The 11376-nt window shown below is 50.0% G+C and overlaps 2 protein-coding genes across 3 annotated transcripts in view; one reads left to right on the top strand and one right to left on the bottom strand.

Annotated features, from left to right (window-relative positions):
- Positions 1 to 245: 245 nt before the first annotated feature.
- Positions 246 to 3324, bottom strand: PCLAF (PCNA clamp associated factor). The gene is made up of 4 exons (XM_054215568.1): positions 3257 to 3324; positions 3106 to 3183; positions 2879 to 3035; positions 246 to 1092 (listed from the first exon to the last, which is right to left on the bottom strand). Exons 1-4 carry the CDS (start codon positions 3294 to 3296, stop codon positions 1029 to 1031), a joined length of 339 nt encoding a protein of 112 aa, XP_054071543.1. The 5' UTR covers positions 3297 to 3324; the 3' UTR covers positions 246 to 1028.
- Positions 3325 to 5128: 1804 nt separating this feature from the next.
- The window catches only part of TRIP4 (thyroid hormone receptor interactor 4), a 33670-nt gene continuing 27422 nt past the window's right edge, over positions 5129 to 11376 (top strand). Inside the window, exons 1-5 of one of the 2 annotated variants that reach the window (XM_054215564.1) lie at positions 5129 to 5284; positions 6006 to 6172; positions 6387 to 6523; positions 9989 to 10222; positions 11158 to 11236. In XM_054215564.1, coding sequence (XP_054071539.1) covers positions 5199 to 5284; positions 6006 to 6172; positions 6387 to 6523; positions 9989 to 10222; positions 11158 to 11236 — 703 coding nt within the window. In that variant the 5' untranslated portion in view covers positions 5129 to 5198. Of the gene's footprint in view, positions 5285 to 5314; positions 5506 to 6005; positions 6173 to 6386; positions 6524 to 9988; positions 10223 to 11157; positions 11237 to 11376 lie in introns of those variants that run through there. The other variant, XM_054215566.1, reaches the window with a different exon arrangement.

The raw sequence follows: 11376 nt of genomic DNA, 5'->3' as shown, positions 1-11376 counted from the left end.
CTGGCAGGTCTCAGCTTGCTCCCCTTCTCTATTTTAAAAATTCAATTGAAAATCCTAATTACAGAGGACATTCCTGAGCACTGGGATTTAGCTGGTTTGGTATTCCCCCTTTTTTTCCCCTCCCTCGTTAAAAAAAAAAATCAGAGTTGCAGTGTTCATATGGATTTAACCAAAAGAGCATCGTTATCAAGTAATTCTTTAAAGTTACAAGAAATGAGCTCAAAAGTGAAAACTACTTGGTAGTAATGATAGTAATAATAATCGAGTGGATTTCCAGCTGATTGTTACCCTTAAGAGGTTCTCCAGACCATGCCTCTTGCCTTAAGACTCTAGAAATCTAGAAATTCTAGAAATTCCTGCACAGGGAAAACCTCTGTTAACACCGAGAACAGTGACACAGCCAATTTATCTTTGTCTTGAACTTATTTTCAACACTGTATGTGACCCTGCTTTACCCCATTAAACTTCGCTCCTAATTTTATTGCTGGATTAAAGCATTTGTAGCCATAGATGTAAATTGTTCAGCAATATATAATGGGGTGGCACGGCATGGGTACAGCTCCCCAAGCAAGCAAAGACCATTAGATTCAAAGAGATTCACCTCTAAATGGCAGCAAGTGACAGCTGCCCTTCCACCCCACCACTGTCTTTTCAAATGACACGACACGGATGCCTTCTCAGAATGTTTCAGTGTATTAGAAAAGTGCTTTTTAAAAGCAGAACAAGCACAATCATGCAAGTCTTGGACAAGGCAATCGAAAGATAAAAGCTGCATGGTACGCAGGAGTCACTGAGGAACTCAAGGAAACCAAGATAAAAATTAAAACGGTGACTTATACTGAATGCTAAGCTTCAAAAAGTATATATTAAATTCACCATAATTTTGCAAAAATGTTCTTGCAGTCTCTCAGACATGCTTTGAGTTCTGTACAACAGCTGAACATAAGCCATAACACCTTGTAAAAAACTATACAAATAACAACTCGAGTATGGGAGACACACGGTTTATCATCAAAGTCAGGGTCAGGTCATGCGTGCTCTTCCTCAGAGGACTCGCCGTCTTCTGCAGGATCTGATGGCAGGGGGGGAGCTCTGTAAAAAGCATTACCGATTCAATTAGCAGGACTCAATCAAGCTTACAACCAACAAAGCCTTTTTCCTCGAGGCTGGGTGACCTAAATGACTTTAATTAGCCCCAGACTGCACCTAGAGCCATTAGGATGATACAAGGTACTTTATCCTAAGTGCTAGGAGCCCAAATGAAGCAGCACACACCTACCTTTCACATGGGAAAGCCTACTTCAGTGGGGAAAACATCCATACACCCATACGTCCTGGGTCATCCTCTGCATGTCCTTCTCCACCCAGAGGGCCACATGCAGGTCCCGCATCATTTCCAGAAAGCTGAAAATCCAACTCCCATTTCACGCTCAAGTTTCAACCTGGCTAACTTACCCACCGTGACTGAAAAAAACCAGTCGTGCAGTTAAGCGAGCACAGCTCCTGCTTCTTCCAGAACACACTGGGAAGCTGTAAATCATTTTAGATGGTGACGCTGTGTGTTCTCTGCAGGGTTATCACCACCTGGTTCTTATTCAGCCAAACAAATTTCAAATGGAAGAAATCAAAGTTTTGCAGCACTACGGTGCACATCTTTTGTTTCTCCAAGAGGCAGGGTGCGCTTAAAAGTCTTTGTTTGCTTGTCCTTCAAAACAATTCAGGACTAATTCTTATGAGCTCCCCCTGACAGTTTAGGATATTCTATATTTGGTGGAATAAAAACCTTGCCAATTGAGAACAGAGTGTCTGTAAGACCATGTTTCACACGGCTGCCTTTCTAGTCAGTAGTGCGACCTACAAGTTAATCTTTGAAGTGTCAGCTTGGTAGAGCAATTCAATTTCTAACGTACAGAAGTTGCTAGCAGTCTCCTAAGCTTTTCTGAAACAGAGCTGACAGCCACGGAGACTCACATCGTTCTTGACTGTATGCAAACGAAGCACGTCTGAGCACAGAGAATTTGCCTGAACTACCAATTACTGCACTCATTTGTAGAAACACACACCACCCCCCCCCCCCCCGAGGTCAGTGGAGACGGATGCTGCGTTGTACCAGACTTTGCTGAGAAACATTATTTCAATGAGGATACGAAGGTTAGCAGACACACCATCAACCTTCTAGTGGTTGGGTTGCTCCTTCAAAAATAAACTGCAGTTTCAAAGCAGCCACGGAGGAAAACCAGTCACACTTTGTTTCATCCCAGGACGCGCTGGCAGCCCTCCGCACAGCCCTTGCGGGCAGCCAGGCACGCCGCTTGCGGTGTTGTTTGGAAGTGCCAGGGATTTTGCTGTTTAATATCACCGCACAGCTGTACCCCGCGCTCTGACAACGCCGGTGCGTGCTCTAAGGCCACGCCACGGAGCACCAGCTGCAGCAACAACCGCTGCGTGCGCCGCTGCTGCTCTGCAGGCGGCTTTAGCTCTCTGTCACGCTTCAGACAGCTTTTTAATTTTTTTTTTTTTTTTTAAAGGAAGTGAACATTAAGTTTAAGCCCCGCGTCCTGAGAACCAGGCTACAGCCGACCACCGAAACTCCTCAAGCGTGCAAAACCCGTTAATTTACCGGCTGCGTTTTGCCTCTCTGACACACGGAGCGTCCCTTCCCCGCCCAAGGCGCGACACTCCTGCACCTCCCCCCGCCCCACCTCGCTGCGATTGCGGTTTGTGGGACTCGCAGCGCCGTTCCCAAGGCTGCGAGGAAACCTGCGCCGAAACACGGCTCCTGAGAAAGCCCCGGCAGTTCGCGGGGGATGCCGAGGGGAGGCAGACGGGAGGGAAGCAGCCGGGGGCTGCCTCCCCCGTCCCGAGCTCCGACACCTACTTCGTAGCGGCCGGCCCCAGCCCGCTGCTCTCCGCCGCCTCTCCGCCGGGCTCCCGGTTCTCCTTCTGCGGCAGCCGCAGGAACTCGCCGATGCCCTTCTGCCAGGCGGGGACGGGCCTCGGGCACACCGGGTTCCCCCCGACACGCCGGCCCTCGCCTGCGGGGAGCGCGGCCGTCAGCCCCGCCGCAGGCCGGCCGCGGAGCCCCGGCCGCGCCCCCGCTCTCACCTTTCTTGGCGGCCGGCGACGGTCCCGCATTGAGGCTGCTGCAGCCCAGCACCTTCCGGGGAGCCCTGGCGACCAGCACTGCGGGGAGAGCGGACCGGTGAGCGGCCGCGGCCGTGCCCGTGCCCGCGGCCGTGCCCCTGCCATCCCGCACCTTTGCGCCCGGCCCCGCCGCACGCCTTCGTCCGCGCCATCCCCGACGCTCGCCTCGCGCCGCTGCTACCGCCGCCGCCCGCGGGGAAACGCCATTGGCCAGCGCCCGCCAATGGCAGCGCGGCGCGGCCCCACCGGGGTCCGTCCCCTCAGCCCCATCCCCGTGTGATTCTCCATTCCGTTCTTTTTTGTGGTGCTGGCACATGTCATAGATAGAATCATAGAATGTGTTGGGTGTGCAGGGACCTCTAAAGGCCATCTAGTCCAACCCCCCAGCAGTCAGCAGGGACAGCTTCAACTAGATCAGGTTGCTCAGAGCCTCATCCAGCCTGGCCTTGAACATCTCCAGGGATGGGGCCTCCACCACCTCTCTGGGCAACCTGGGCTAGTGTCTCACCACCCTCATTGGAAAGAACTTCTTCCTAATGTCTAATCTAAACCTGCCCTGCTCTAGTTTAAAACCATTGCCCCTCGTCCTATCACTACGTGCCCTTGCAAACAGCCCCTCCCCAGCTTTCCTGTAGGCCCCCTTCAGGTACTGCAAGGCTGCTATAAGGTCTCCCTGGAGCCTTCTCTTCTCCAGGCTGAACACCCCCAACTCTCTCAGCCTGTCCTCACAGCAGAGGGGCTCCAGCCCTCGGATCATCTTCGTGGCCTCCTCTGGCCCCGCTCCAACAGGTCCATGTCCTTCTTGTGCTGAGGGCTCCAGAGCCGGACACAGCACTCCAGGTATGTGAAACGTGAGTGAAGAATAATAATTACTCTGTCTGGGACATGGTTTTGTTTGGTTTTTGAAGAGCAGACTATGACACCCTAAGCCTAACCCCAAATATCCCCTCCTCTCCCTGCGAGCCTGCAGCTGGTGGGCTGCCCTCTTCCCTTTCACACAGACTGATGCTGCTTCGGCCTTTTGACTCTGGAGGATTTTTCCCAGCGGGAGCAGATGTTTCCCGACTGTGAGCAGAGGGCAGGGAGTGGGCTTCAGCGTCCCTTTGGCAGAGCCCTGTCACTGTTACCTGAAATAAAAGCCCTCGAAACCAAAAGTAGTTTAGAGAGGAGATATTGCTTGATTCAATTTTGGGTGCTAGGGGGAAACCCCACAAATCTAGCACCCTTACTGGGCATATTCACCCATTATTTATACACAAAAGGTTCTCATAATTCTGCCTACCTAATACATAACTCCACCTAGGCCTACATATTCATTAGGATGACCGAACAGCCTTTTTGCACAGGTGTACCAAATTTTGCTGCATCGGCAAAACACTTCTGCACAAGCGCGAGTGTCTCGGTGGTCGTTTGGGTAAGGAGACCCTTCCTCACATCATCCTTTTAAGGTATCGAGTCATCTCAGGACAGTAGAAGTTTGCTGTAAGTTTGCCAACTTCTTGAAGATAATAAGGATGTTCTTTGAAGTAGCCACAGCTCAGTCCTAATTGGTATGGGAGCACATACTTGATGTACAGAAGAACCTTGAAGTGATTAACTACTTCTTGTTCTCTCGTCCTTGGTGATTAACTACTTCTGGCTGTCTCCTCATTAGCACTATCTGTAACATCAGCTCAGTGACTAACTATTTTTTTACACGGTAAGAAAGTCTCAGTAGTTAGCTATTTTCTCACATGGTAAGAAGGTTAGTAAGAAACAATCATTTTAGAAACAAAGCAGAGGCCCGTCTTTGGCAACGTCACCTCCCGTGTGGCACCAGCGAAGAGATCTGGGAACAGGCTGCTCACTCAGCGAGGGCAGGGGCTGCTGCCGCCGCCCCGGCCTCACCCCGTACCCCTGCCCCGCTTCCCCGGCAGCGAAGCGGGCACAAGGACCGCTCTCCCTCGCCTTCGGGCCCCGTGGGGAGCCCCGGAACGGTGTGTCCCCGGCCGCGTTCCCGGGGAAAGGCGGGCGCCGGGGCGGTGCGGCGCCGTTTGCCTTCCCCCGCGCGGAAGATGGCGGCGCCCAGTCCGCTCCTGGCCTGGTGCGTCCAGCACCTGCGCGGAGACTTCGGGCTGGACGTGGGCGAGGAGGTGGTGAGGTGAGCGGGGCCGGGGCCTCCGGGGCGGGCGGGAGCCGTGGCGGGCCCCGCTCGGGGCCCTATCCTCCGCCGGGGCCTAGCGGGGCCCTCCTCCCCGGCCCGCCGCGACAGGCCGCGGCGGCCCTTCGCGTCGCCTCCGGGTCGCCCCTCGGCTACCACAGAGGGAAGATGGTGTTTTCAGAGCCGCTCTCGGGGGATCCGCACCCTGCGTTGTCCCACGGGTGGGTGCCCTGTGAGGGGACCGGGGGGCGGGTGGTGGTGGGGAGGGGTGTGGGTCCCTGTGGGTAAGTGAGGAAGGGCATGCCGCTGTCTCCTGGTGTTTGACCAGGAGCCTGTTGGTTTATGGTTAGATTTTTTACATGACTTGGTAGGAATTGGAGTCGCGGAGTGAATTTTTTAGTGTTTGGCAGAAGGGCGGGGGGGGTGTCACTCTGCACTGGAATAGGGGGAGAAAGATAATTTACCTCTAGTTTTTTCAAGTGAAACAACCACAAGGGATTTCCCAAAGTGCCTGTCTGAAAATTTCATATGGCTTTCCCAAAGTGTCTGTCTCAAAATTTGACTCATAAACCCGTTCCTTACCATGGTCTCTGCAGAAACCTGATGTGAAGAGGAGAGCTGTGTTGCACTCATTGCATACACGTGCGATTTGACCATTAGATCTGATTAGATCAGAACAAAAGCCCCCTCACTCATTTTTCTCTATCCTGTCCTCTTGCAGGTACATCTTGTCAATAACAAACGAGGACGAGATCCGGGAGTACGTCATTGACCTCATCCAGGGGACCGATGGGGAGAAGAGTCGGTTTGTGGAGGAACTGCTGGCCAGGTGGCGGAAATCCTCCCAGCTGCCCTCTGAGCCTTTGCCAGTGTATCGGAAAAAGGATGGTGAGTGATATGGGGAGGAAGGAATTGAAGTCTCAAATAGGCTTGTCTCAGTTATTCTGTCTATAAACAATTACATGCGACAAACGCCTGTGATTGTTCCTATTTCTGTATGTCATGACAGTGTAAAGCCAATTTTCATTCACCAAGAGTTCGGGGACATCTTTCTCTTGCTGGTACTTACCCAGCGTTTCTTTGTGCTAATGCACGCTTCCAGAGACTTCAGAAGTGCCTCGGGCTGGAGACCAAGCAAAAAAGGGTAAACGCAAAGGAAGGAACAAGCAGGAGATGCCTGCATACGCTGAGCCAAGTGCACATGTAGAGGAAGTAAAAACCCCCCTTGACCTGGCCAAGGTGAGTGTGTCTGGTACGTGGGGGCAGGCTGTTTGACACTGGCTGCTGAGGGCATGCTTTGAACCTGGGTCGCGGAGAAAGGTAGTGTCGAACACTAGCAAAAGATGTGATTGGAAAGTGGAAATAAGCTTTCAGAAATACAAATCCTTCATTATCAGAGTCATGACAAAGTGGGTTATGTACCTGAAAGCATGTTTGTGTTTCCCAGCTACGTCACGGGGTGTAATAAATGCTTGTCTCCTCCTGCAAATGTTGTCTTGTCTTATATACAGCACAGCTGCTGTGAGATATACGTTTGCGTGTCTTTGTTCGCTCATAAATATCATGCAGCATGGCAGCTACAAGCTACAACCTGAGCAAATACTTTGGCAGCTGATGGGATAGGCAGGGGTCCCACACTGTGAGCGTCCTGTCAGCGAGTTGTACGGTCGCCTGGTTGCAGTGAGGGGGGCGGCTGTTCCTGTGCACTGACTGTTCAAAACTGGGCGTGTATTTGGACAGGTCATGCTCATACCCTGTGTATGGGGTTCTCACTGCTGTGGGGCAGATAATACAAAGATGGGGAGAAAGATTGTGTATGTTTGTGTCTGTACTGGAGAGTAAAATAATCATCAGTAAGCGACTATCGCAAAATGGATTTTACTCCCCCTGCTGCCCCCACAAGAAGCCTGGATGAGAGAGCAGACGATGGAAGTAGTTGCTGTAATTAGTAGTAAAAGCTATTTCTTTAAAGCAGAGGTGTGAAGGTTGAGGCATTAAGGAAGCCACCAAGTGGGTAGAACTTGCTGGATTTAAACCTTCCCAGCCAGATGGAATAAAGCTTTAATTGGTAACTGAAATATTTCAGGCTGCTTCAGGGAGGAGGCCTTGGGCGCTAGATGGAGGAATCTGACAGCCATAGTGAGTGCCTCTCCGCTGAGCAGCAGCTCTGGTTTGGCTGTTTCTCTTTCCTGTTCAGCTCCACTCATGCACCTTTAGTGTTCAGATTGAGGTGGTATTTGATTTTGTGGAGACATTTTTTTGCAGTATTCATAAACAGCCTGAGCTGCAATGAAAGAAACTGCAAAACGAGAGCACACAAACACTAAAACCCAGGAAATCCCACTATTTTCAAGGAGCACAAGGCCATGGAGCAAGCAGTAGTTGCTTTCCTCTGTGATAGTTAACTTTTTGCAGCAGACTTGCTTTCCATTCAGCACTTCCCACAGTCAGTCCATCAAATATGACAATCTTTGCTGTTAAATGTCCTAATTAGCTAGGCTGAATTTCTGGATTTTATTTCTGCTGGAGTGGGTTTTGACTCGGAGCTGCTTGCTGGGAACCCAGGTTCCTTCCTTTGGTCCGGATCCAGCTGTACAGCCGTGGCGGGTTGCGTCAAATCCAGCAGATCACTCTATTGCTGCCTGAAGCATAAGAGTGTGCTCTGCAGAAATACGTGTGTGGACGTGTGCTGTGCTTGGCTTGTGTTGTTAGACTTGCAGTGGAGTCCTTCATGCTATAAACATCGAGCACGTTGCACCTCCCATAATTAAATTCCATGATTTATCCAGGTGCAACGCTGACTGAGCAACATCCAAATCCTGAAAGTAAGGGTCGCACCTGAATAAGTAGTGGAACTTAGTTATGTTTTTAAATTGAAGCTTTTGCTGTAGGGAGGCTGCAAACGCTCAAAGTCTTTGTAAAAGTATTTGTTTGTAAGATAAAAAACTCACATATTTTTGAACTGGAGGGTTAGAAATGGACAGTAATGTTCCATTTCCTTGTGGTTAGTTTCTAACTTAATTTAAAAAAAAAAGCAAACAGTGACGACACACTGAGAAAGCTCTGCCAGGGTTTGCTAACCAAGGTCGCTTTATCTGGTTTTGGTTTTTTTTTTTGTTCATGACAGTAGCGTTTGGATCTGGCAGTGGCAGTAAAGCCAGTTGGGCAGAACTGGGGTGCTGGAGGTGCTGCATCCTCTTGTCACTAAACCAGTAGCCTGCTGCTATTGAGAGCAGGTAAAAAGAGTCAAGGCAAGAGGTGTCCTAGTGCCACAGCACAGCCCTGTCACTGAGAGAAGCAGTGTGGGAGGACGTGGGCTGTAGAAGCAGTAGATGCTAGCTGGGGTGTGGGGCAGGGGGCAGGGGTGATCCTCTAGTGTGCAGCAGGCAGAGAAAGCGAGCTGTTGTTCTGCGGAGAATGAAAACGGGCTTTCTGGGAGAGGGCTTCTGAGAAATCCTCTTTGTTATTGTCGAGAGAGACAGTGGAGAGGAGAGGGAAAGAAAAGCTGCGCTCAAGCTGCAAGAGGATTTTCAAGTGTGTCACAGATATGACAACTAAAGGCCAGAGAGTGCATTTATATTGTAGTGCTGCTTGCTGAAATAGCTACGGGTAATAAGTCCTAGTCTTTCTTGGTCATGGCTAGCACACAAGTCATGGTTGAAACCAGTCTCTTCTAGTGTTGTGAGATAGGTTTGTGCCTGGAGTGTGTAGTGCTTGCTTTTCAAAGCATCTGTTTTTGAGTATTGTCAGAGAAATGATAGGAGTTGGCTTTGTTCTGTTCCTCTGGAATGGTTTCTGTGCTGTAATTAATTCCTGCAATTAACTTCTCAACAATTCACTTCTCAACCGGTAACTGCTAGAGATGTTGGGTGGGAGGAGGAACCTATTGTTTCTCTGATCAAAGTGTAAGGTCTGAGGGAGAAAACAGAGAATTCCACTATTACATTATGAATCCAGCCATCATATATATATCTTGCTTTGTTTCTGATCGGGGTTTCTCTACTCCAGCCTGACCCGAAACTTAGTCCCTGACCCAAACCCTGACCCAGTGCAGTCCCTGACTGAAACGCAGAGGGGTGAATCACAGAGTCACTGATGCTAAGTCATGAAACAAGGAGAAGAATTTACATTACAGTGAAATACTCGGACATTCAGTGCATGGAAAACCTCTGCTCAGCTGGCTGTGCTGGGTGGAAACCACAAAAAATGCTGGGTGGCGAACTGGCTGTGAGTGAAGAGGTCCTGCTGCCAACAGCAGCTCTATTTCTGGGGACAGGTGCACACAGGACTTCACAGTTATGAACAGGGAGTTGCTATAACCTAAATAGCCCTTGAAAATAAACGTGGCTGTAGCTGAGCTGCTGTTCGAAGACATTAAATACCCATGAGTTGATAACACAGGTCCGGAGGACTGACAGCGTGCCTGCCATCTAGACCCAAGCAGTTTTAGCTTGCAGAGGCAGCAAACATCAAGTGGATCTGCAAGATCCTTATGTCCTTGCTTTGTTTAGATTCCTTGGACCTTTTCTGGCAGCCTAAGCTTGTCTTTCCGTTGAATCTGGGGTCTGGTCCAAGTTTCATTCCAGTTAGGCAGAATAACCCTTGTCTGAGTCTCCCCAGCCTGTTCAAGGGTCGGTGCTTTCCCTTTGCTGCTGGTATTGCAGAGTGAATACAGTTTGTTTGTTTATTTTTTTTGCTTCTCAGGCACAGGAGAACAGCAGTGGAGTCAGCAGCAGTAGCAGTTCCTCTAAGAAGAAGCCCAAATATGTCAGCCTGTATACCAAGGAGGGGCAAGACAAGCTGGCCGTCCTGATCCCTGGGCGTCACGCCTGCGAGTGCCTGGGCCAGAAGCACAAGCTCATCAACAACTGCTTGGTTTGCGGGCGCATTGTCTGTGAGCAGGAGGGCTCAGGACCCTGCTTGTTCTGTGGTTCTCTGGTTAGTGACAAAGTGGTTTTTATTTGCCGTCCTCGAATGTGGCATAGTGTGCTCAGGGCTTTGAAATGGCACGGGGCTGAATTAGCTTCTCAGATCAAAGTTCCTCTAGCAAAGTTCTCCATGCTCTAAAGCTGAGCAGGAAAGAACCTGTACTATCTCCTTTTAGGGGAAGGAGAAGTGCTGTGGCTTTAGGTCACTTTGTGTTTCTTTTATGATGTGCCACATCAGAGAGTGGAGAGGTTTCCCTCAAAATTTACATCACTTTGGAGCTTTCCTGATGTATGACCATCTCCTGTGGCTGTCCTGTGCGTCACACTAGCGTCCAAAATGTGTGAAAGGCTTCAGCCCCATCCTGGGCACAGCCCTGGTGGCCTTGTAAGGGGCAGCAAACATGGCCAGGGCCAGTGTGCTGACTTCTCTTCAGCACCTGTGCGGCATGCATCATTTGGGATACCTCTTACACCCTGTATTTGGTTGAAAGGACACCTTTTGGAGAAAGGGGTCAGGTTAATGACTACAGATTAAGTAAGGTTAACTTCAGGAGAGGGGAAAATATTGGTTGGATGAAGAAAATGTTTTAAATCAGATTGGTTGCTATTTTTAAAGGTCTGTTTAAGCAGCCTACCAAGAGAGAGGACCTCTGTGTTTAGCATTGCTCATCTGCTTGGGGAGGTTCTGAGTGTATCTCTCATTCTTTGAGATCACCTGGTAGTGTCCCCACCCACAGAACCAAGAAAGACCAGGCTGTACATTTCTCGTGGGTGACTTTTAGTAAAGAATGAACTTTCAGGATTCTCTCCATGTAAATAACGCTGAAGGGAAGGAGGTGTGGACTATTGTGGCCATTTTGAACAGCTTGCCCTCAGCTGTTGTCTAAGGGTCTGAAGTTGGTCAAGCACATAATGTCCTTCCTAAGTCTTCATTTTTTTCCTTAGGTATGCACTAAAGAAGAGCAGGACATTCTTCAACGGGACTCAAACAAGAGCCAGAAGCTGCTGAAGAAGCTCATGGCAGGTCAGTAGCAATTACGTACCTGTAATACAATGAATCCAATCAGTAATGCGACAGCAGGAGCCCTCCTCTGCCTCGCCGTGCTACAGTTGCCTTGATGTTGTGTAGGAATGAGTGTGTGTGTGTCCCCTAGTGTGTAAGTT

Source organism: Rissa tridactyla, chromosome 9 (assembly GCF_028500815.1).
Source record: "Rissa tridactyla isolate bRisTri1 chromosome 9, bRisTri1.patW.cur.20221130, whole genome shotgun sequence".
Taxonomy (NCBI): domain Eukaryota; kingdom Metazoa; phylum Chordata; class Aves; order Charadriiformes; family Laridae; genus Rissa; species Rissa tridactyla.
Note: the sequence above shows the minus strand (reverse complement) of the source record. Positions and strands in the feature narration are given on the sequence as shown.